General features: G+C 37.1%; 1 protein-coding gene across 2 annotated transcripts in view; it reads right to left on the bottom strand.

Annotated features, from left to right (window-relative positions):
* Dscam2 (Down syndrome cell adhesion molecule 2) overlaps window positions 1-26,191 on the bottom strand; it is a 558,607-nt gene that overhangs the window by 206,619 nt on the left and 325,797 nt on the right. For both annotated transcript variants that reach the window (XM_081742257.1, XM_081742256.1), the window contains exon 7: window positions 24,658-24,809. In XM_081742257.1, the coding sequence (XP_081598383.1) occupies window positions 24,658-24,809 (152 nt within the window). The remainder of the gene's footprint in view (window positions 1-24,657; window positions 24,810-26,191) is intronic.

The following is a 26,191-nucleotide window of genomic DNA, read 5'->3' as shown; positions in this document are numbered from 1 at the left end:
CCGACCACTGTCACTGAGACAAAGTGAAAACTCGCAGGGTTCAAATCAACACGCAGCACTACCCGGAGGAAAACCTAAAGCCGATTTACGAGTAGGAGCTACTTGCAATTTACGAAAAGATATTCATATGTTCGCATCCAACGAATCAAAGCTTCACCACACACCTGACATTCTACCAGCGTATGAAGGAATCACGAGAACATAAGCAAGAAACCTGCTTAAGTGCTTATGTGCTTATGTGCTAATGTGGAATATGCTAACGAAAGTGTAATGGACTTTTGTGGATTTGAACTACTTAAAAGACCTTTTCGAAAGAGGTGTGTGGCAAATATGAGTTGACTCTTGGAACTTGAGTAAGTGGAATGGAACAAGATCTCCTTTGTAGCTCTGCAACGGAGCCTACGGCAATGGAAACTATGTTATTGTTCGGAACCAGGGGAGACAAATCGATCACTATCGCAGCTGGCGTCATTGATGTTCGTAACTATTTGGTAAGATTAATTTGGTCACATATGTGTGGAATAGTCTCTAAAGAACTTAGTGGAGCAAGAATCAAAGAAGTGAGTTATGTGGAAGGCTTCGTCGAGGGTTTTATAACTGCCATTTCCCGTAGCTTGTTGTATTACAAATGGAAATAAACGGTAATCCGGTAGTGAAATATCCGGGGAATATGGCAAATGAATATACGTTTCCCAACCGAGTAATTGTGGCACGGTTAACTTTACCACTGTGTGGCTATCAATTCATCTGCCATTCGCAAGCATTAGCTCTGCCGTGTTCAATTTTCTAATGAGTTTGGTTTATCAAAACTGCTTTATATATTCAGAGTGTGTGTCCGTGCTCCCGTCCGTCTAAGAGACAGAAAATCTCAAGCGCTTCATGGGTAATTATCAATTTTGGCCAGGATGCAAAGAGTCAAAAGTTAGGATGACTTGATGGAGGGAATATGAAAACCGGAAGTGATAGAAATCCACTACAATTTCCGGTTTCAATATTATTTACATAGGGCAGAAACAGTAAGAGATACCGGAAGCGGTTTTTTGAAAGCTATTAAGTATCTTAAGAGTACGTAAAAACCTTCTCTCTTAAGCCTTATATTTAAACCGGAAATGACAGAAATCGGTTTTAATTTTGATCAGTATACAATAAGCACGATAAAAGATAGCAAGAAACTGTTTCCTGGAATCAATTGAGCGTCCAATGATATATTACATCTCCACTCTAATATTTTTTTTTACTAAAATTAGAAGTGGTAGAAATCTGCAACCACTTCTGTTTTCAATACTAATTGAAAAAAATATCTTGCTATACAAACCAAACTTTTCACGTGGTGTACATGTGACACTGTTACTTATTCATGCACATATGTACATATTCCGATTCTTGCAAATACATACGTTGATCGTCTGGCCAGTCGCTAATAGTTTATCATGTGAGGACGGCGGAGTAAAATATTGTAACAGAACCCACTTCTTATCGCACGTCAGATAATCCTTTTTCTGACGTGACAATAGCAACAACGAAAAGACATTTGCTCGTATCATTTTCTGAGTCGCAGTAAACTCATGTGGTATCCATTGACCCACTTTAAACCGTTTTTCTAACTTATGGAAGTGTTGGTGAATGGTCTTTGCACTGCAATTAGACGCTTCTGTCCATGCCTTACATGTTTGGTCATTATCGGCCTCAACATTCGAGTCCCTCCTTGTTTATGGCTCTTTATGGATACTTGATGCTACCGATGGATTCATTGTCTTATTAAATTTGTAAAATCTATGTTATACTGTCCGCTGATTTACCACCTCCTTGGAGAGTATCTGGTATATTTTTCTCATCGTTTTATAGTGAGTGCTCCTAGTTTAAGCTCGTATAAGGCATACAGGTTCGTATAACGTTGTTTGAGATTCCCATTTTAATTGCATCGATCACAACCAGCATGCTACAAGAGGAAACAATCACTAACACGTTAACTTGCCTCCTTTTCTGTTTCTCTCTTCGAAACGGAAGTTCTAAGGAACAGGTGCAGTGCCACGGATAGACATTTTTGTTTTCATCTCGAAAGGAAGGTGTAGTGAGCAGGTGAATTGTCATCCCGAGGAACTCCGACAAAAGTTATTTTTATTTTTCACCTGGTAACGAAAAAAGTAGCAAGCAAATACAATGACACCAGGAAGAAATCCGGCAAAAGTTATTTTTTTGTCACCTCGAAACGAAAAGTGCAGCAAGCAGGTGCAGTGTCACCAGGAGGAAATCCTACAAAAGTTTTTTTCCACCTCGAAACGAAAAGTACAGCGAGAATATGTAATGTCACCACGAGGACATCTGATAAAAGCTTCTTTTTTTGTCACTTCGAAACGAAAAGTGTAACGAGCAGATGCAGTGTCACCCCGAGGAATCCCAACATTTTTCCCCACTCGAAACAAAAAACTGTAGCAAGCAGGTGCAGTGTCACACTGAGAAAAATCCATTATCCGGACAGCGGTATATTGTACAAATACAAGGATTCGTTATGTTTACTAAGGAAATCTGTACGGAGCGTACTTTATCCATATACTACATAGGTACTGCCTTTTACCCGCTTAGATATTACATCATGTCTCTGCAGGATGTCTGATATCTAACAATCTTCTGTATTTTACATACGTATACGTATGTTAAATACTTCAGCTATACGTTATATACGTCCATCTGTGTGTAAGATCCAGACCGCCTATAGACACTCTTTCTTTCGCCATGGCTGACGTCATTGAACTACCGTCTTTTGCTTGCGAAACGAGGTTGTTTACAAACGGAACAGAAGAGAGGAAGGAAACCTGGGAAGCCTGGGTAAGTACAATAGTTAACTATTACTTTAGTTAAATATTCCCATTAATTATATATTCTTTTAGTGTAACTTGCTTTAATATAGTACTAAGTAAGTAATGTAGTTTATTACTACAATTCTTACTATTGTAACTCGTAAATGATTGAGGAGAATGGAATGGGTGAATCTGAATTTTGAAAAAACTTTGAATATTAATGTTTTGAAACATATTATGTTTCAAGGTAGCAAAATGAATGTTATGTGTTTATTCATTCCATTTTATATGTGACGATTTATTACTTGGTGCAGATTTACTACAGGACTGCTTAACATAATTGCTAATAAACCGTTTTCAGCGCGGAAATTTCCTTGTGTAGTGAAGATTTAGGATTTAGATTTCTGGGCTTTCGGCATCAATGGCCTTGTTACCCCATATGAGGGATGACTTTCCTCGGCGAGTACACTATCCGGGGAAAGGAAGGGAAGAAAGGATTGGGGAAGGAAGAAAACGGCCTGGGACCTATATGTTAGGTACCACTCCGGCATTTGCCTGCTGTGAATGAGGAAAACCCAAGGAAACCTCATTCAGGATGGCTGGACTTAAAATCTTTTGATACTTTTTCGACCGAGTTCTCCCCCGGGATCGAACCCGGAACCGTTCGCACCGAAGGCGAGAGCGCTAGCGACTACCCTACGCGGGGCCACTTGTGTAGTCTAGAAAACTCATTTTTACTAGGATATTTGCAAATTTTTTTTTCTTTTTTTTCTTTTTTTTTTTTTTGCTTTTAGTTTAACGCCCCATGATTGTACATCAATGTAAGAGAGAAGGTGACAATGAGATACATGATAATGGTGGAATCAAGAAAATGTAAGGAAACTGGAAAGTCTTAAGAATAACCACACCTACAGTGTTCACCAAAAGGCTATTTGTCGGGAGCAGGAATCGAACCAGGGACCTAACGCGTCAGAGGTAAGCGCTCTACTACAAAGCTTTCTTTTGTTTAAAGAACTTGTTTACATTGAAATATATATATTTTACGAAGATACTAACATATTTTACAGCCTCACTGAAATTAAAAAAAAAAAAAAAAGTAGTCAGGGAGAGTTTACTTGTCAGATTTTTATTTTTTAATTTAATTTATTTTTATTTTTATTTATTTTTGCTTTGTTATGTTCCCTAGTTAATTAATGTTTGGGTTACTGAAAATTAAAACCTTTTTAGTATTATTGTTATGTCATCACTTTGGAACCAAAAAAGTTAGATTTTTTTTCTTGTGTTTTCATATAGGAAGTTGGTAAGTTTGTGCCTTAGCATTGGTTTGGTTTCTAGAACGTAATTGAAGGTCATGTTGAGTTGAGTCTTGGCGGGTTTAGAGTTCGTGAAGTGTCAGGCACTGCTTGTGCCCCTGTCTTCTGTCTGTGATGTTTCCTGGCTTTGGGCTGTGAGGTATTTATGTTGAGGAGTACCAACGCAGGCCGCGTGATATACAGGTAGCTTCAACAGCTACGAGTGCCAGATGTTCATCTTTCGTTACGGCGTGACTAATGCAGTATAGTACTAGGTTCAAATTCTATGGGTGGTAAAAATGGTCGTGGTGTGGTAATAAATACAACGTAATTGTTATTAGTTTATTAGTGTTTCTTCATAGTATAGTTTCACTATTTCTAGAAGGAATTAAGTATTAACGAAGTAATAAATAAGCAAAAGCACACTTTGATTGGCGTTAACTATTTCTCATACTCCATTGAGAATGTTTTGATCCTCAGTTGCGCAAACATCCAGTGTGCGTTTTTTTGTTTGCTTACACTGCCTTATAGATGAGCTCCCTCGTGGCTAAGTGGTTAGTGAACACGCCTTTGGCGTGGGACACCCGGGTTCGATTCCCGGCCGGGGGCCGCGGTGGCTCAGTGGTAGAAGGTTCACCTCTGGTGCTTGGGGTCCCGGGTTCGATCCCAGCCCCGCCAAGTGAACCTTGTGGTGGACAAACACCGTGTGCGTGGGTTTTCTCGGGGTTCTCCCGTTTCCTCCCACTTTCTTCATTCCACTATTTAATTCATTACTCATCACCGTCTCCATTAGCCTAACCATCATAACCGTAGGACATAAAACTCAAAGATTTCATTTCATTTTTTCGATTCCCGGCCGGAGCTTATGTGGTTCGGATTCCACGTTAATCTGTAGGTCCACGTCTCATACAGCCTTGCTGCTGAAAGGAACGTTAAAATCAAATCAGCACTGTTTTACAGATGCAATTGTTCGATTCCGAGTTCGAATGAAGCTTTTTACGGGCAGGGGGCGACTTTTATATATACAATCCAAGGATTTTAGTTATTAGTCAGTGATGCAATATATAGACCTATATATATTACAAAATTGAAAGTGACTATGTTTGTGACTCTTAATCTCTTAAGAGCTGCGGTGGCTCAGTGGTAGAGCGTTCACCTCCGGTACTTGGGGTCCCGGGTTCGATCCCAGCCCCCGTCAAATGAACTTTGTGATGGACAAACACCTTGTGCGTGGGTTTCCTCGGGGTTCTCCCGTTTCCTTCCACTTTCTTCATTCCACCTTTCATTCATTGCTTATCATCAGCGTCTCCTTTAGCCTAACCGGCATAACTGTGGGACGTAAAACTCAAAGGTTTCATTTCATTTTTTCTTAATCTCTTTGGAATCTTGTACTTAGGTTCACAGCGGAAGCGACGAAATAACTCGACTCATCCATTGTAGCTCTCTTCGCAACCAGTTTCCAAAATGTTGGCAATAAGTTTGCGAAACGGGATATGACGACTCCAATTTTGGGTGAAAAGTCGCTATAAAAAATAATAGAGAAATTCATTGTCTATAAGCATTGTTTTAAAGTTGTAGATGTAAACTAAACAATATGTTCTACTCACTGGCGCAAATCCGTGGGGGGGGGGATGACGGATACATGTCCCCTCCAATCTTGGAACTGAGGGGGACTTCTCCCCAATAATCCGATTTGAAATGTGTTTTTTGGGAGAAATTTGATTATTTTTGTCCGATTGCTACAAAGGAACGTGAGATAAAATAGATGTCCCCCAGAATAAGCCTCAAATCTGCAGCCTCCCAACGCTGAAAACAACTCTGATCCTCCAGAACATTGTTTTTCAACTTCATAAGTATTTTGGACATCGTCAAAAAAAAGTATGGTAACGGTCTTACCCCCCCCCTCCCAATGTTGAAGACAGATTTGCGCCGCTGGTTCTACTCACATCTTTGTAAATAGGGCGCAACCAATCCTTTAATTCAGGGATCATTTTTTTGTAAAAGAAAAAGTGCAGAATAATTAAAAGACCCCAAAGGACAAATATAACAAACATCTTCTTCGCCTTTATTCACGCAATCTATAGCTAATCTTGTTGCTATCGGTAATGATGTATTACGTGTGTTTCTCAACGGAAACTCTGCGAACTAAAGGACATCAAGTTTGTAGTTGTTCTTCGTTAGAGGGCAAGGGTAACATAACAATGCAGGATTGTGGGGCAGTGAGTATGCTGTATTTCCAAACTCTTCATCAGTTGCGCTGATTAAAACAAACAAACAGAAAAAAAGAACGTAAAAACTGTTTTGAACTAATAATGCTTCTCTACAGATGAACATTTTGTTTGGAGCAGAAAGTCGCTAAATGTGTAAGTAGGTAAATCGTCATTTAAAAATCACCCAAAAAAGTCTCCAATCGGAAAAAAATATTTTTTGTCGCTATCGTAGGGCGACCATACGTCCCGTTTTGACCGGGACAGTCCCGTTTTAGTGGCGTGTCCCGGCCGTCCCGTCAGTAGATGGAAAAAGTAGTATTCGTCCCGTTCTATGTAAATGAAAGAAGTAAATAACAAACCCAGTATCTTTACTCCTTTTAAAAGTATTAATAATTAATAATAACAAAGAGGCAAAAATTGAACTGAAATTCCCTATATTAAACATACTCTATAGTTCGCAGTACTGCTCGAAAGGCAGCAGAGGTTTTAGCAGTTGGTTGTGTGTTGAACAAATTTCAACGTGTCTTTCCTTTTTCATAAGTACCCGTTCTGTAACAAAGAGAGAGAGGAGGAAATCTGATATCAAGGCACTGATAAGAACAAAGGTAGATCTAAAAGTCTAGGGTTGCAAGAACCTGTCCCGTTTTTAACTGAAAATTTTATGGTCAACCTACGCTATCGTTGAGGTCGAATTCCCCTTATTTAGCGACTTTACCCAAAATTGGCAACATTGACCCCCACCGAACAACCAGGGTTGAATTCAGGGGGTAGCCCGGGGGGAATCTCCCCCCCGAAGAAAATTCATTCCCCCCCGGAGAAACTCCCAAAATTTCAGTCACAAAATGTAGAAATTACTTCACCCAATTATTTGCTTTTCTGTCCGTGTACGTGCAGACGAAATCCGATCTCTCAATATACATATAAATGACGCAGACCCATTCTATATAAATGTTAACATGTAACATCTAAGATAGAATACCAAATAGTGAATAAAACTTGTATTTCTTAACGCTATGACTGAGTTTGGCAGAACATGAAATTGTTAACTGTTGAAGAAAGGTTTGTATTTTAGTAGGTACTATACTCTCGCCCTATATTATATATTAGTAGGTAGCACTAGCACAGGTTGAGATACGAAAGGAAAGATAGGGAAGATCTTTCGATCATTCCATATAATCTCTCATGTCAGCAGACTTCAGTTCTTGAAAATATACAGTTCCTACATTATTTGAAATAGGGCGCCTAAATCCCATTTCTCGCATCGGAAGTAACAGACGTAAATGTGTTTTACGATTGTTAAAGTAAACACATCTTTCTTTAATTAAAAATAATTCAGTTAAAGGGTGAGATTCAGTGGGCGTCATTTAGAGGGATCAGGGAGGAACAGTTATCCCTCCTTGATTAGAGACTTATATAGAATTTATCAATATGATAATAGTATATAAGTGAAAGATTGCTATTGAAGGTGGCCAAGATCCTGCTCAGTGCCGTTCCATGGGGGAGGGGCAAGCGGGGCGACGACCCCGGGCGCCGAAGTAAGGGGTGAAAAATTCGGGAGGGAAAAAGAAAAAAGAAGGAAAGAAAAACAGAGGAATGAAATACATGTGGACATATATAAAATGAAAGGAAAAAAGTAATGAAAAGTGCTCAAAATCAAGGAAAAGCAGGGTTTACTTTTTAAAATTTTCCCACCTTTGGCGGCTGGTCTGTCGACCTCACTCATATATACGGGGATGCCGTCGTATACTCTCGCGCCAAGCGCTGATTTTCCACGACACGGCACTAATCCTACTGAAGATTTCGTCAACTAAACTATTGATGTATATGCAGTGAAGAAACCAAGGCTAATATGTTTGATTTAGAATCAGAAGTGTGAGAAAGAATGATAACTTTTTATTAAGATATTCCTAAGTATGTTTGTTTTAGGAGAAAAAATATTTCAGTTAATTTAAATCTTTTTAAAAATTTTTACATTAGTAACAAACAGTAATTACTGAATATAGGAAATAATAAAAATAGTTACTGTAAATAGCAGTTAAAGTTTAGTCTAAACTATTTTTGCCAGTCTTTATTTAATGTTTTAGATGAAATCAAACGATTGTTTTCTTAAAATTATAATCTCATTGAATATTTATCAGCAATTAGTCTCAATATTAGGTAAGATGTGTATGTGAATGGAATTGTTAAATATGCTGCTTTCTTGAAAAAAATACAGAAAAATAACCCTCCCCCGAGCAGTTGACATTCCCCCCCGGGTGTAAATGTCTGAATTCAACACTGCGAACAACACCCCGTTATCTTTAGCCTAGCCAGCATAATAGTGGGACGTAAAACTTAAAGATTTCATTTCGAACAACACTCCCAGAAACCTATTGTTATACCATTCCCAAAACACCCTTTTGTACAGTTCTCCCTATTCGAAAAAAAAATTGTAAATAGCAGTGTTCATATATAAATATGGAACTCAATTTCCCTGAATTTTCCAGGTTTTCCAGGTATTAATTTTTCAATTTCCAGGTCTAGTGGAAGAAACTAATAGTACGAGAACACATAAATTTTAAGAATACTATATTTATATATTTGAGAATGGCCACCCTTCTCCCCAATGAACGATTGCAATTAAATATTGAGTCACAAGAAAATAAATAATTAAAATAAATAAAATTTAAGTTGAAAAATATGAAGTTGAGAAACCTACTAAGGGAATTATATAATACTTTTGTTCCATACTTGAATACATTCAAAATATACAAAAATATTGGCTTGGGGAAGAAAAAAGGGCCCGCGAGATTTTAACTGATTCTTATAGTACTCGACAACAGAAATAAATTACTGAAAGAATTTTCAAAATCGGCGCAGGTAAACATGCAGAAAATCGCATTTTCATGTACCGGTTCAAAATGGGGAAGAAAAGACGACCGCGAGATTTTAATTGATTCTTGTAGTACTCGTCGAGAGAAATCGATTAGTGAAGGAATTTTCAAAATCGGCGCAGGCAAACATAGAGAAAATCTCATTTTCATTTTCCGGTTCAAAGTGGGGAAGAAAAAAGGGCCGCAAGATTTTAACTGTTTCTTGTAGTACTCGACGAGAGAAATCGATTAGTGAAGGAATTTTCAAAATCGGCGCAGGCAAACATGGAGAAAATGGCATTTTCATGTACCGGTTCAAAATGGGGAAGGAAAAAGGTTCCGCGAGTTTGAACCGCTACGATGTATGTTCACGAATGTCCCCGTCTTCTCAAATTTAGTTAATTACTGTGACACTGAAACATGTGACACAGAGTCACATTGTGGATGACTGCAATCGGCAACCACTGCACATATACTCCTCCCGCCCCACAGTTTGATTATTTCGATCCATTCCTCACGTGCTAACGGCATGGTTCAACATCTGCAAGAAAGAGGTAAATGTAACGTTCAATTGGCAATAGCTTTTCACCAAATTAAGCTGCATGAAATCTGATTGCATATTTGACATACTGAGAAAATTCTAGTCCGTGGCCATATGTATCACATATCCCATCAATTCATAAAAATTTTGAACACAAAATTACGGTCGTCCGTGTGACGTACTCCCAAAAGGCCTAATGTGTATCACCCACCTCACATTCAATGAAACCACATCCGTGTAGAATTTAGAAAGGAACTTCTTATGATGTATACAGGATGTCTCAAACGTTCCCTGACATAGGATAACTCTGTTATTATCAGAGTTACAACAAAATGTAAGAGGAAAAACATCTCGAAATATGACGTTTTCAATCTAAAGTGAACACTTTTTAAAAAAAATCGGACGAGATGTTTGTGCTGTATACTCTTTATGCACCCAATTTTAAATGAAAATGCAACGTTGTCATTTACCTGGACCCACAACATAAGTGAATGAAGTTACTGTTTGAAACGGGGGCTGGCCATCGACATGTTAGCGTAAAAGACAGTAACTTCACTCACTTACGTTGTGGGTCCAGGTAAATGGCAATGTTGCATTTTCATTTCACATTGAACGCATAGCGAGTGTACAGCGCAAACGGGTCATCCGATTTTAAAAATTCCTTCACTTTAGAATGAAAACATTATATTTGGAGACGCTTTCCAAAGTAGTATAATTTAGTTTGTTTAAATTTACAATTTAATACAAGTAGATTCGGATTTATATGCGTAGGATTTTGTATGCATCTAACTAATGAATTCTTTATTTTCATGCTTAACTTAGTGACTTGGCTTTGGACTGCAACTGATTATTGTAACCCATTATTGCTTGAGAAGAAACAAGATATCCGAATCTTCATTTGGAGAAATCAAACGTCTATTGGAAAGCTGGGGATTACAATCATTAATTTCTACATTTCAAGGTGCGTAAATTATATATTCTGTGTTTGTTGTTAAATTACTATTACTATTATTGGGTTTAGAATCAATCAAGCACTTCATGATATTTTATGGGGATCAAGATGGGTGCCGGATAGATAAGTATTTGAGCGTCAGGCTCTTATTTCTTTTCAATTTAATATTTAATCAATGATTATTTTTCTCCCTCATTATTCCACCAAATCGTATTCCAAGATCATATATCCATTTTTGATCGATATATCCATATTTTTGATCTCTTTCATATTTCTATATTTTCGATTTTTGATATTGTTTATATTTCGATATTGCTGTATTTTTCGATATTTCGAACAAGTTTCGATAGTTTGTCAATATCGATTATCTATATCTAAATTCGGATATCCCAAAGCCCTATCGAACCCCCTCCGAAATGAAGTTTTTGGCTATGGACCTGATTAGGGATTCGCACGAGACAAGACGAGACAGAATTTTTGTTACGAAATTCGAGACGAGATAGAGCTCTTCCAATAGAAACGGATCCAGTTTTCGAGACGAGACATAACTTTCGCGGCACCTTTTCGAGAGGAGACAATCTCAAATCTTTTCTCTTGCGCATCCCTACACTTGATCATGAGGTATCAAAAAAAAAAAGTTAATGAGAAATACCGGTAACATGTAAATACAATATAGGTAGCTAAAACATTTTTGTTTTCATTCTTCAGTAATGCATTATTATTAATCTCAGGGGGGCGCGGTGGCTCAGTGGTAGAGTGTTAACCTCCGGTGTTTGGGGTCCCTGGTTCGATCCCAACTCGCGCCGTGTGGACTTTGTAGTGGACAAACACCGTGCTCGTGGGTTTTCTCGGGGTTCTCCCGTTTCCTCCCACTTTCTTCATTCCACCATTTCACTCATTTCTCATTATCTCCGTCTCCTGTAGCCTAACCGGCATAATCGTGGGACGTTAAACTTAAAGATTTCATTTTTTATTAATCTCTGTATTTTATAGTGTATTCTCAAGCTTAAGGTGATGTATAATTAAATTTTGAATTCAGTTAACTTATTTTGTTTCTCAGATTGTTTTTAAAATGTATGTACAAACGTTTATTTTCATTCTTGAGAGTTTAAAGTGACGTATAGTTATTAAACATAGTATTTAATATTGTACTCTTAACGTGGAAGTGATATACAGTTAACTTTTGAATTCAGTTAACATTTTTCTCTCTGAAATTGCTTTAAAAAGTATGTAAAAACGTTTTTATTTTATTTCTTGAGTGCTAAAAGTGATGCAAAGTTATTAAGCTTACTACTTTATATTGTATTCTTAACCCTAAACTGATACACAGTGCGTTTTTGAATAAATTATGTCAAGTTATTTGAGTGACGAACACTGGTAGAAAATCCTGACTACTACTGGAACATTTTGATTTTAAGGTGACGACTACTGGTGCAAGGATTTTAAAATATTGTTTTTCCTCCAACGGCTACTCCTTTTTTAATTCTAACTACATGGTCATTATAGGAAGGATCAGTGAGTCTTTCCAACTATGGTACAGCTCCGACAGATTCACGATGCTCAGAGAAGAGACAAAATAGTATGTTTTCAACCTTAAAGTGAGAACCACTGGCGTTTTTACCCTGCTATGCAAAAGTAAGTGAGTACTCCAATGGAGTTCCAATGCGGTACTTAATTTCTGCGTTTTAGATATATGGAAATACATGTCTCTAAAATGTAAAGAACTGATTTTTTTTTTTTTTTTTTTTTTTTTTTTTACTGAAAACTGCAACTCGGTAAGCCTTATGGATACCGAGGTATGGGAAAATAAACTATAGGTATGTGGGGCTTGCATACTTGACGCTACAATTCGGAAATTGAATTAAAATATGACTAACGGCTATCAAGATGTTGTCAAATAAAGGGAGGACCAACACAGTTAAGGGGTTTTCGTGTTAGATGCTAAAATTTCCGAAATCGGTCATGGAAAGTTAATAAACACCAGTAGCAATTTCATCTTAAAGTAATTAGATATCTTCATGGGGTGTTAGAACATCATGGAGTCTACCAAAATTAAATTTTAAAAGCTTTTGAAAATATAATCTGACATTTGTAAACAGTATTTGAAATATGTATTTACCCAAAACTTCCAGCTAGTACATCTAACATCTGGAGAAACACTGTGAAATAAAAGCTTGAAATTTCGGAAACAATTATTGGTCGCAACAAAATTAAATAAGATGGTACTTCTATGGGTTAAATCAGTACCTCAGTACAATTTCGATCGAAAGATTAGTTCAGTCCTAGGTTTTCTTCAGGCAATTCCAAGGGTTCATCGAGCTGTGCAAAAGAATGAAAATTCGCTGTCAATATCTAAGATAGTAAATAAGATATAAGGAATTATATATTTTATGACGTGACAATAGAGATCTTTATGGATTTGTACTTTTGGGTCTTTCCTAAAAGAAAAAAAATTCAGAAAACTACTGTATATACCTTAATAGACAATTCAGTGGGCGGGGACACAGTAGCTTAGTGGTAGGGTATTTAACTAATCTTTTTTTTTTTTTTTTGCAGAAACTATTGGAGTATTCACTTAACCCATAAAAATACGATCATACTTAACTCCCTATTTAATTTTAAAATTAAATAAAAGGAAATATTTCAGTGTAGCGACCCACGATTATGCATTTTAGTCTCAGGGAGATTATGATTAAAGCAAGTGAATGTTGTTGACAGAATTGATGGAATGCAAAGGTGGGAGGAGAGTACCCCGAGAAAACCCACGAATACGATGTCCACTACAAACTGACTTGGCCGTGGATCGAACCAAGAACCCAATACACCAGAGGTAAGCACTCTACCACTAAGCCACTGTGCCCCCGCCCATTTAATTGTCTATTAAGGTATATACGGTTGTTTTCTGAAATTTCTTCTTCTTACAGCAAATACTCAAAAGTACAAATCCATGTGGGTCTCTATTTTTACGACGTCATAAAATACATAATTCCTTATATCTCGCTTGCTATATTAGATATTGACAAAAAATGTTCACTTTATTTCAGAGCCCGATGAACGCTTGGAATTGTCCAAAGAAAATTTAGAGCTGAATTAATCTTTCGATCGAAATTGTACTGACGAGTCTGAGGTTCTCACTTAACCCATATAAGTACCATCTTATTTAACTTTTGTTAGGATCAATAATTGTTTTCTGAAATTTCAAGATCTAATACGCTTTTATTGTATGGTGTCTCTCTAGCTGCTAGATGTACTAGCTGGAACTTTTAGGTAAATACATATTTCTAATACTCTTTACAAATGTTAAAATATATTTTACAAAACTTTTAAAATTTAATCTTGGTAGACCCCATGATGTTCTTAAACTCCATGGAAATACCTAATTATTTTAAGATGAAATTGCTACTGATGCTTATTAACTTTACATGACCGGTTTCGGAAATTTTACCACCTAACACGAAAACCCCATAACTATATGGATCCTCCCTTTATTTGACAATATCTTGATAGTCATATTTTAATTAATTTTCTAAATTGTACTGTCTAATATGCAAGCTCCACGTACCTATGGTGTCGCTTTTTATTTCACCATATTTCGGTAACTGTTAGGCGTACCGACTTGCGGTTTCGGTAAACACACACCTCTAACGTTCTTTAAAACGTTATTAAGACATATTTTAGAATATTTAGAAATGAGAGTTCTGGGAATATCATGGTACCCGAAAACCCCCATCAGGGCGTGTGTGTAGTGTATTTAATTGAAACTACTTTTGAGGTTGTTGTAAGCCCTCGTAATTACGTTTCCGAAACTGCACCATCTAGTACGCAAACTCCACAGTTCTGTAGTGTCGCTCTTTATTTTCCCATATCTCGATATCCATAAGGCTTACCGAGTTGAGGTTTTCGGTAAACAGATGTCAGTTCCTTACATTTTAGAGACATATATTTTCATATATCTAAAAAATACAGACATTAGGTACCCCATGGTAGCCCGAACACCATTGAGGTACCCACTTACTTTTGAATGGTAATACATTTTGAGTTGTTGTTCAGCATCAATAAACACTTCATAGTTTTTCTACGTGCAACCCAAAAGTCCATACCTGACCTAACAGATTTTGTCCATTTAATCTCAAAAATGTTAAGATACTTTGTATTGTTAAGTACAACCAAATTAAGCACACTGAATATAACATTTTAAATATTTTCTGATTTTTGTTGCAGGTATTTCGTGCATCAAACCAGGATTCTGCTTGAAAGACAGTCAAAAGAAGCAGTGTAGGTTGTGGCTAAAAGTACGCCCTTTCTGAAGACAGACTCAGTTGTACTTACATTATTTTGTACGAATATATAACCCTAATAAAGATACTGTACTACAAATTATTTCTTTCTTTCATAAATTATAATAAAATATTATCTCTGTTTAAAGAAAATGATTGTTAATGTTAAGTCATTTTAATTCTTTTTCTCTGTAATAAGAACATTATCCCTAGCAATATTTTTTATCTTTGTGCTATTGCGATTGGATGAAGTAAAATTCTATACGAAGCACTATTATTTCAGACATGCATTAATAACTAATGTATTGTTCTGTATGTAAGACAATGTGTATACTGAACATGTCTAGCGAAGGTGTTGTTTTAATACAGAATCTATAACTCAGCTTTTCAGTAGTCAACTTTATTGGGAATCCGAAGAAAGAAGTTAAAAAAAAAAAAAAAAAAAAAAAAATGTTGGACTTACCAGCGTGTGTGTGTTCGAATTCTGGACTAATCCAAATTATCCAGAGAAATCATTATATATTTCTTTGTTGCTATTTCAGATGTATCCTTTATCCAAGTCGTATGAAACGGAGACTTCATACATCGCTATACTTTGTATGAACTATGTTCCGTATTTACTTAATCACTTTGTAACTTTCTCTAGTGTTGACAAGGCCGCAGGTGTCAATCGAATAGTTTAGTGTTTCACTCATGTCACCTTGTGACTAAGGTACGTCCTGTCGGTATATATATGGTACTGGGTTCAATTAGCGATAAAATACATTTTTAGCGTTAAACAAATGCAAAAATCTATACGAAATGAGATACCGTGATCTCTGACTTACGGATAACACCAAGCAACTAATGGTACTGAGTGTGATTGAGTTTACTAATTACTATTTGGCTAAAATCAGTGTTCCTTTATCTATAGTTCTTTTCGTGCTTTGAATTGCAAAGTTTGAAATAACCGTTTTAAATTATTGTGTATATATATCTTCCGAGTAATTCTGAGAATCATTGCTCTTTCTTTAAGCAATGTATGAGACTGTTAAATTGCTCTTTCCTTAAAATGTTGCACTAAGAAGGATGCATCCAGGAAAGTCCAAATTTGCAGAATGTCTATAGCAGGGAAGAATAAATATGTTTAGTCGATGGCTGCACAACGCCTCCGCTGTCACCACGTTGTCACACAGCGAATACAGCGAACGTTTAAGAGTATTCTGCACTTACTATTAGGTATCGGCCTGGGAACTTTGGCGCATCTACCCAGTCTCCTTCTTGGTGTTTCATTTTTAATGGCGAGTACTGAGTAGGAATAATATTGTAAGCGAATGCGTTTCCGGCTGACACCACACTTTTAATTATTGCAACATTAAAAAAAAAAAAAAAAAAAAAAAAAACTGTTAATTAAAATGTACAGAGAAGTTATTTCTGGAAAATTCTATTCAGGCCTCTTGTGGTAACAACTGCACTTTAGTAGAAGATACTATTAAGGAAAAGAATGAGGTAAAATAATCTTTATATCGTACAAGCAATGGATGATAACAGCTTAATAAATGATTGTACGTAAATCTTGTTTGAGTTTGAATATAGGATTGTATAAGGCTGTGCATTTTGCATTATTATTGAGGTGCTGCAACTAACTAACTGCAAACCATATGATAAATTCTTACAGTAATATATCACATATTGATTTACTCTGTATGGAAACGAAAATAGTTTAATATATGGTTAACCTCCTTTGTGCCAGGGGCGGATCCAGAGTAAATCGCCCCGATCGCCCCCCCCCACAAGAGGAAACTTTCTTATTTTATATATAAATAAACCCATCCATAACAAGTTTGGAGCTCTTAAAAGTAGCAGTATTACCGCCGACCGCCCCCCCCCCAGAAGTCCGTCCTGGATCCGCCCCTGCTTTGTGCCCATAATTTTAAAATTAACGCTTGTGTCACTTTTCAACACTTGACTTTGCAGTAGCTTTCCAACGAATTAGCAGGAAGCCCAAACTTATAGGACACCCTGCAGGTAAATACATTTCTTTGGACAGTTTCACTGCTCCAAACTAAGATTTGAAAAGTGTAGTATTGTTAATTTTATTATTATTGGCACAAAGGAGATCAACCATATTTTAAGCTATTTTTTTTTTTCATACAGAGTAAAACAATATTTGACAACATTACAGTAAGAATGTATCATGCACTTTGCAGTATGTTGCAGCACTTTAATAATGGTGCACTATACGTACACTCTAGATCCTGCATATGTCCGATCCATACATTACAAGAAGGCAATACGTATTCGATACAGGTAAAATCTGTATATTTCATATGGACAACCTATTAGCTATATACATCCAATCTATACATTACATATGGCCAACCTGTACGCGACATACGTATAATCTATATGCTGCATGCAGACAGTCTGTAAGCTACATATATGCGCTCTGTATGGTGCATACGGATATTCTGTATGCTGTATCTGGACAAGCTGTGTGCGACATAAGGAAAATCTGTATAATACATACGTACAATACGTATACTGTATCTAGTCGTACGTATGGGGCACAAGTACAATATAGATGCTGTCTCGGGGTTGAACGCAAGAAACATACGTACAGAACGTATATTGCATACTTCTTGAAATCATGCTCCGTCCTGATAGTCAGTGTATGTCGTCATTATTAACCCACATGCTACATACGACCCTGACGTCACAAAGCTAGATATTACCTCCGTATATACTTGTTACTGCAGATAACGTCACACGAATGACGTCATTGCACTTGTGCAGACAGTACGTATAATACATACTTTTTCAGCTATACGTTTGCTGCAGGATGTTATATACGGTTGTACGTTAAGTCCAGAAACTACAGGAATTACGAATGTAACCTACGTTTTTAAGTATGCCACCTACATTTTTTTTCTCAGTGCACCCCGAGGAAATCCGACAAAAGTTATTTTTTTCTCCACTCGAAATAAAAAGTGTAGCTAACAAGTGCAGTGTCACCACGAGGAAATCCGACAAAAGCTCTTTTCCCACCTCGAAATGAAAAGTGTGGCGAGTACATACAGTCTCACTATAAGGAAATCTGACAAATGTTTTTTCAGCTTGAAACGGAAAGTGTAGCGAGTAGGTGCAGTGTCACAGTGAGGAAATTTAACAGTTGATTTATTTGAGTGCCTAATGGAATATTCCCTAAACATTAAGTTTATTTTTGTACTTTTCTAATACTAACGCGGATTTTAAGCCGAAGGTTTAAAAAAAAAGCAACTTTGGTTTCACGTTTGCATTTCGAAGAGAATATCTTTAAATATATATCAAAGCTTAGAATTTATCAGTTGCACTTTTACTACTTGAATTTCTCAGTTGTACTTTTATTACTTGAATTTCTCAGTTGTACTTTTACTACTTGAATTTATCAGTTGTACTTTTACTACTTGAATTTATCAGTTGTACTTTTACTACTTGAATTTCTCAGTTGTACTTTTATTACTTGAATTTCTCAGTTGTACTTTTATTACTTGAATTTCTCAGTTGTACTTTTACTACTTGAATTTCTCAGTTGTACTTTTACTACTTGAATTTCTCAGTTGTACTTTTACTCTTGAATTTATCAGTTGTACTTTTATTACTTGAATTTATCAGTTGTACTTTTACTACTTGAATTTATCAATTGTACTTTTACTACTTGAATGCATTAAACCCCATAGCTTTTCGTCATCAACAGAACAAAATAAAATATACATAACATGTAGCTTGAACTGCCTCAAGACGAAGTTAAACGAAGAATACTGAAAGATAAAAAATACAATAGCGAAGTGGTTTCTTTAGGTTTATTCGTAAAGGAAAAACAAATATTCTTATCAAATAAAATACAAGAAGAAATGTACAAAAGCTAGTCACAAGTGTACGAGCTCTTATATCTAAACATACTAGCAAATAAAACGGAATGAGTAAAAGAAGAATATCGCAAGAAGAAAAACGTGTGGTACGAGAAAACTAGATAGAACTCGAAGCATTTCCATTGCACAATTTTGGTAGATAAAATTTGTATTGGGAAAGGGAAAGAAAGAAAGGAGCTTGTAACCAAACGAAGAAGGAACATGTAAAAATGCAAATATCCGAGGAAAGTAAAGAAAAACGCTTATATAAAACACATGGAAATTTTAAGACTGAGGTATATAGACAATCTAGCAATGTACGGCTCTTAAAAAAAAAAAAAAAAAAAAAAAAAAATCAGGCACCCACTTCTCTCTTCAAAGAAAACTGTATTTTTTTTCATAAGGGGAAATAAATTAAGTAAAGTAAAGAATTTTTTAGACTTCTAAGCTATGTTATATGGAAGTGTCGGAAGTCTTACAGAAGGGTTATGTCCGTCCGTCTGTACGTCTACCTGTCTGCCGACAAGTATCAGAGCAAAAACGCTAAGATAAATCAAGAAGTGTTTCCTGGGGATGGGTGTAGCTTTCCAGGAATAGGTACCACGTCCTTTGTTAAACTGTTATTTAAACAGGAAGTGGTTAAAATTAGCCATTTCCTATTTTAATTATTTTCGCCGTAGAACAAAACGTGTAATAGATAGGGACAAGCGGTTATTAAGCGACTTAAAACAAAGAGGTAAACTGTTTGAACTGTATGTAAGTATGATTGACTGTCTGTATGAATTTGATTGAATTATCTGGAATATTGTCGCTTCGTACAAAATACATTGGATACACAGGATAAAAATACCGTCAACTATTGATTAATCTTTGGCCAAAGAGAACCCTAGTAGCAGAAACAACTTGAAAACCGCTTGCTGTAAGCGTGAATTGCAAGTAGGCCAAGCTTGCATCCAGCTTGATTGGAAAATGTGCAAGCATGCCGTAGGCTGGATTCCAGTAACGTAGTTAAATGGGGACAACCTTGCATTTAGTATTCCATTCAAACTTGACGCAAGCGTTTTACAAGTCAACTTAAGTAAATAGCCAATGAACGGCCAGTGATGTATGACGCTCTGCGAAGGGTCGAAAGAATCGCTTACAAGTACAACAAATTACAAATTGTATGAAAGCATGCATTTCAAATGCAAGCGTAGAAAGCCAAAAGCCAAGCACGCGCCAACTGGCCTAAAGCTTCCTTGCTACTACGGAAGTTATTGCTCGTCGTCAAATGGGAATTAAATTTGTGTTTATTTAAATGGTTAAAAACCCACCGAAAAAACTTTTTACTTCGAGCTGGAACACTGAGTTGGCCTACGTAAGGTCATGAGAAAAGTCCCATTTAAGTACAGACGGATCCCCATTTTTATTGAATAAGACAGTGCCCTAACTAAATTAAAGGTACCTAGCATCAAACGTGCTTGTGGTATCTTAGCGCCTAACTGAGTTGGCCAGTATTGGGTGAATTCGGACCTTATCGGGGGCTGAGAGGCTTCGGCTGAGTCCGAAATGGGAGACTAACGCGTGCCATTGGTTTGGGAGGTGGTGCTTGTGCATATATTGTACCTCAGCAGCACGGAACTTGAACAATCTGAGGTAAGCAGGAATGGGAATTGCAAGCCCATTCTGGAATTGCGGGAGATCCCGAACTAGAGATGATCGCTGCCGGGTGTTGTCAAACCGTGGGATTCAGTAACTTGGGGTCTCGATCCCACGTAGAAGGTGAGCTTGCTGTAACACTTGGGTCTAACACTGCATATACTGCTAAATTCCGGTTCGAAGGGGAATTCTCTCAACCAGTAGCTATAACCGATAGACACTCACGGGCCCTAACTGCTTGAATAAAATTTCCTTGAAGGTTTAGAGTATTGCATAGGGAATTAGATGGAAGGAGCAATTACCATAAAGTCTTTGCAATCAGTCCCAGCCGTAAGCTTTCAGGCACGTCTTATAAGATAGGATATACGAGTCATTACTGAAACTGTAACACATTGTAAGTATAGTTTTTAATATATTTCATTCTGCTCTGGTTAGAACTGTGTTTTATTTGTTAAGCTACTTATCCAGAGCCATGGTGTTTGTTCATTACGAGTCATTACATACCGGGGAAAATCACGAAGTGATGTGGATGTGTCAGTTTAGTATGTTGAGTTTTTAAATTTATTTATTTTCCTGTACATATAACCGTCTTTTACTCGTCTGAGGAAGGAATAATTTCTTATATACGGTCCATGGAAACAAACTTTGAAAAATGATTCCCGATACGAAAGAGAGTTAAATTTGTATTTTAAATGTTTTACAAAACTGCAAAATAGACACAAGGAAGCACATGTGACGTACCGGTCCAAGGACCACTACCTTATGCACAGTATTGATAGGTATACTACCCGATTAAAGCATCGGATTAGTCTCACAGTCAGTACCACAGTTAATGAGCGCAAAGATAAATTAATAAAGTAGCAAGTTCCTACACCACAATGTGATCCACAGAAGATCATACCTTTTTGTTTAGGAGTGTAACCCTTTGGGGATCCCATGGTACAATTTGTACCATACGGGGTATTTCATGGTACATGCGTTATAACTCTCCTATTTGAGCTTTTTCGTTCGTTTTTTTTTTGTTTGTTTTCCAAGTCCAGAGGCATTGTAGAAGACATTACGTATGGTTTCACACCTTCCTGCGTCGAGACATAGGAGGTAATGAAGTCATAAGTCTAAAATTTATATTTTCGTGTAATACTTTTTTGGGGGGGGTTATGTAAAGTATTTTTGGCGGGCTTATTTTTGCACGTAGAAGATTGAAATTTTGCACAAACCCGCAGTCCACCGTGTAGTATTTACCAGATTTTTTGTCAGATTTCTGCGTTAAAACAGGGGGGATCCAGAGGGTCAAAAAGTTGAAAAAAGGGATATTTTTACCAAAAAATCCCTTTCTTCGCGATTTTCGCGCCTTAGATACATGATGGAGACAAGTGAATGGTACCGCCTGAAAGACAGTTCTACTCTGAAGAGAATGATGGGCGAAACATGACCCTAGGGTAATTAGGGATGTCTCAGGGAATGTTTAAAAATTTCCCTCTCTATACTCGAATATGGGACATTGTCGGTATATTTTTTTTGGCGAGCTTACTTTTGCACCTGGAAAATTGGAGTTGTGCATAAACATTCAGCCCACCGAGTAGTATTTACCAGATTTTTTTCAGATCTCTGTTAAAACAGAATGGTCCAGGGGGGCTAAAAGTTGAAAAAAAGGATATTCAGACCCAAAAAATCCCTTTTTTCGGGATTTTCCCGCCTTAGATACATGATGGATACACGTGAGTCATACCACCTGAAAGGCAGTTCTATTCTGAAGAGAATGATGGGCGAAACATGACCCTAAGGTAATTAGGGATATCTCAGGAAATTTTTACCTGAGATCATGGTGTTTTAGGGTAATTTGGGGCATGGTGGGAATTCTTGATAAAATTTTTCCCGCTTTTGGTATTCAAGATAGAAACTTGAAATTTGGCACACACATTCAGTATACCAAGTACTATTTCTCCGATTTTTTCAGATGGCTACGTTTACACAGGACAGCTCCAGGGGGGGCAAAGTGCGAGAAAAAAATCCCCACCGAAATTTTTTCTTTGATATCATTTTTCCCGCTCCTGGTATATGGTATGAGCATACAAGTGGTACCATTTGAAAGCCAGCTCCATTCTGAAGAGAATGAGGTATGAACCATGATCCTAGGATAAATAGTGACGATGCAGTAGCTGCTTGACTGAAAGTCTAAAAAATAGCCCAAAAAACCGAGTACCGGAAAGGGGTAAAGAAGTGGCGGATGGGATGTATCAAAACAGTGCGCATCTCGTATCTGCTTCGCACTTTCGTATTAATAATAGAAGCCACTGTTTGAGTGATGTTTTGTCCAAAATAGTACATTGATATAAAGTGGCGTTATTTCTACTGCTTTGGTTTTGAATTTATAAGCTTCCTAAATAGCGGAGAACTTTCTACCGCAACTTTTAGTTCATTATATAGGGTGTTACAAAAAATTTGTCACAATATTTTGGAAATAGATTCCTCACATCAAAATAAGAGAAAAAGTTCATATGGACCTGTACCTAAAAGTGGATAGTTTCGGAGTTATAGGGTGCCGAAAACGTGAAAAAAAAAATGAACCTTGAAGATCCATAGTTTCACTATTATAGGACCGATAGTAGTCGGATCAAGACATCACGGAGGAACTAGTATGTAAACTAGAATGTATTCAGAACCTCCGGTATTTGCACAATCATTTTTAGAGAGGCTGTCTGGGAGTACCTCTTTAAAAATTGGAGTGCAAGTACTGGAGCATTCTTAAACATGGATATTTGTATAGCTCATATAGCAATTCATCAGTGATATCCTGACTCAACTGCGATAGGTACCATAGTTGTGAAGCTATCAACTTATAAAGGTCACTTGTTTTAAGTTTACGGCACCCCATAACTCCGAAACTATCTACTTTTGAGCACAGGTCAATATGGACATTTCTTTTTCGTATTTTGATCTAATGAATCTGTTCCCAAAATATTGTAACAATTTTTGTAACACCCTGTATAGGCACCGCTTTTAGTATTCTTTTGTAACACCCTGTATAGGCACCGCTTTTAGTATTCTTTTGTAACACCCTGTATAGGCACCGCTTTTAGTATTCTTTTGTAACACCCTGTATAGGCACTGCTTTTAGTATTCTTTTGTAACACCCTGTATAGGCACCGCTTTAGTATTCTTTTGTAACACCCTGTATAGGCACCGCTTTTAGTATTCTTTTGTAACACCCTGTATAGGCACCGCTTTTAGTATTCTTTTGTAACACCCTGTATAGGCACCGCTTTTAGTATTCTTTTGTAACACCCTGTATAGGAACCGCTTTTAGTATTCTTTTGTAACACCCTGTATAGGCACCGCTTTTAGTATTCTTTTGTAACACCCTGTATAGGCACTGCTTTTAGTATTCTTTTGTAACACCCTCTATAGGCACCGCTTTTAGTATTCTTTTGTAACACCCTGTATAGGCACCGCTTTTAGTATTCTTTTGTAACACCCTGTATAGGAACCGCTTTTAGTATTCTTTTGTAACACCCTGTATAGGCACCGCTTTTAGTATTCTTTTGTAACACCCTGTATAGGCACCGCTTTTAGTATTCTTTTGTAACACCCTGTATAGGCACCGCTTTTAGTATTCTAGTTTGCCTGTTGCCACTATGTTTCTTTTTATTAACGTCAGATTTCCTCTCAGTTCTTTCCCTTCTTGTGATTTACCGAGAAATGGATCAGCAAGATTTCCTCTCAGCTCTTTTCTTTTTTCTTGTGATTTACCGAGAAATGGATCAGCAAGATTTCCTCTCGGCTCTTTCCCTTCTTTTTGTGATTTACCGAGAAGTGGATCAGCAAGATTTCCTCTCAGCTCTTTCCTTTCTTCTTGTGATTTACCGAGAAGTGGATCAGCAAGATTTCCTCTCAGCTCCTTCCTTTCTTCTTGTGATTTACCGAGAAGTGGATCAGCAAGATTTCCTTTCAGCTCTTTCCATTCTTCTTGTGATTAACCGAGAAGTGGATCAGCAAGATTTCCTCTCAGCTCTTTTCCTTCTTCTTGTGACTTACCGAGAAGTGGATCAGCAAGATTTCCTCTCAGCTCTTTCCCTTCTTCTTGTGATTTACCGAGAAGTGGATCAGCAAGCTATAACGTCACAGAGCATTTACTTGGAACTGATTGATGTAAGTACATGACTAGGTAACCTAGAAATTTATTTTAAGGATGAAATATTAGTTTTTAAAAAATCAATTCTTTGCTTACCATAAATATTGAGCCTGGCTGAATGGGACACTTTTCCTGCTCTGTTCTCAGCAAGGCACGTAAACTCTCCTCCATCTTCAACTTTGACTCTGCTTATGTTTACGTGACTGATGACGTCACCGTGTACAGTTACATACTGGCCAATCACAAACCTAAAATAAAAGAAAGAATAAAATATAAGATTGAATCATACAAACTTTCGTTAATAGTTTTAGTATAAGTCGAGTGTGTGGCAGAGAGGATAAGGACTAGTATACAGGGTGGGTTCGAAAGTGTGTAAAAACCAAAATAAACTTGAAATTGATAGACTACATGATATTCTTTACTATTAAAATTCGAGCACTGAGCAGTGAGATTAGATGATTAGGATACGACTAATTCACGAAATACCCCAAAAATCCATCTTCTACTTAATCACTGGTTACAATGATTTGCAATGAACTCCTACTCAAGCTCATCTGAAGATCTCCCACCTAGGGCGGTCACTTGACGCCCATATCATTAGTAGGTTAAGTGGATGATCCTATTTCGCAATAGATCGCGATACCGGAGCATTAACTCCTTTTGGCACCTAAAAGTACTACAAGTTACTAAACCCCACGATATATCCCCAATCCAGCGTGAACAATCCATTTCTGGGATAGTTCCCCTAGTAGCAGAAATAACTTGCAAACCGCTTGCTGTAAGTTTGCATTGGAAGTCTGCTTTATTGGAAAGCGTGCAAACGTGTCGCAAGCTGGAACGAAGTTCACAAGCCCAGTATCGAGGTTACATGGGGGCAACCTTGCATTCAGTGTTCCATTCAAGCTTGGCGCAAGCGGTTTTACGCTTGCCGCAAGTCAATAAACAACGAACGGCCAGTGATGCTATGACGCTCTGCGAACGATCGTTTAGATTGGTTGCAAGTACAACAAAAAGCAGATTGTATGAAAGCACGCATTGAAAGGTCAAGCGTAGAAAGCCAAAGGCCAAGCACGCGCCAACTGGACGAAAGCCTTCTTGCTACTTGGGTCTGGATTGTATAACATCTTATGATTCCCATTTAAGAATTTTGAACAAAATGCAATATGGTGGATTTCAAGAACCTCTCTCCCGTCTTACGTTTTTCTTCTCTTCTCACCCATATCATTCACAAGGTGTTTATATTTTCTATACCATTCCAATGTTGTTTCAATGCTTACACTGCAAAATATGAATCATTGTTTAGATATGATTTGGGCATTTAATACTAATATGTCCAAAAATGTCCACAAAAATGTCTATAATGCATCCTGAACATTACTTAATAGGAACTGTCCTAAGAATGTTTATAAGGTATCTAAGCCTTCCGAAGTCTCTAATGAAAATACGGGGAGAAACAATTTTTAAAATTCGTTTCGACCTATGTAACTATGCACTGGACATATCTGAAGTTCAAGCACATTTTGAACAGTTGAAGCACGTTTTGAACAGTCTTAAAACAGTTCCTATCCACTATTCGTTCAGTGAGAGAACACTTTAGGACTTTCTGAATATGTTAAACAATGACAAGAGT

The sequence above is a fragment of the Thermobia domestica genome, chromosome 16 (assembly GCF_964235325.1).
Source record: "Thermobia domestica chromosome 16, izTheDome1.hap1.1, whole genome shotgun sequence".
Taxonomy (NCBI): Eukaryota; Metazoa; Arthropoda; class Insecta; order Zygentoma; family Lepismatidae; genus Thermobia; species Thermobia domestica.
Note: the sequence above shows the minus strand (reverse complement) of the source record. Positions and strands in the feature narration are given on the sequence as shown.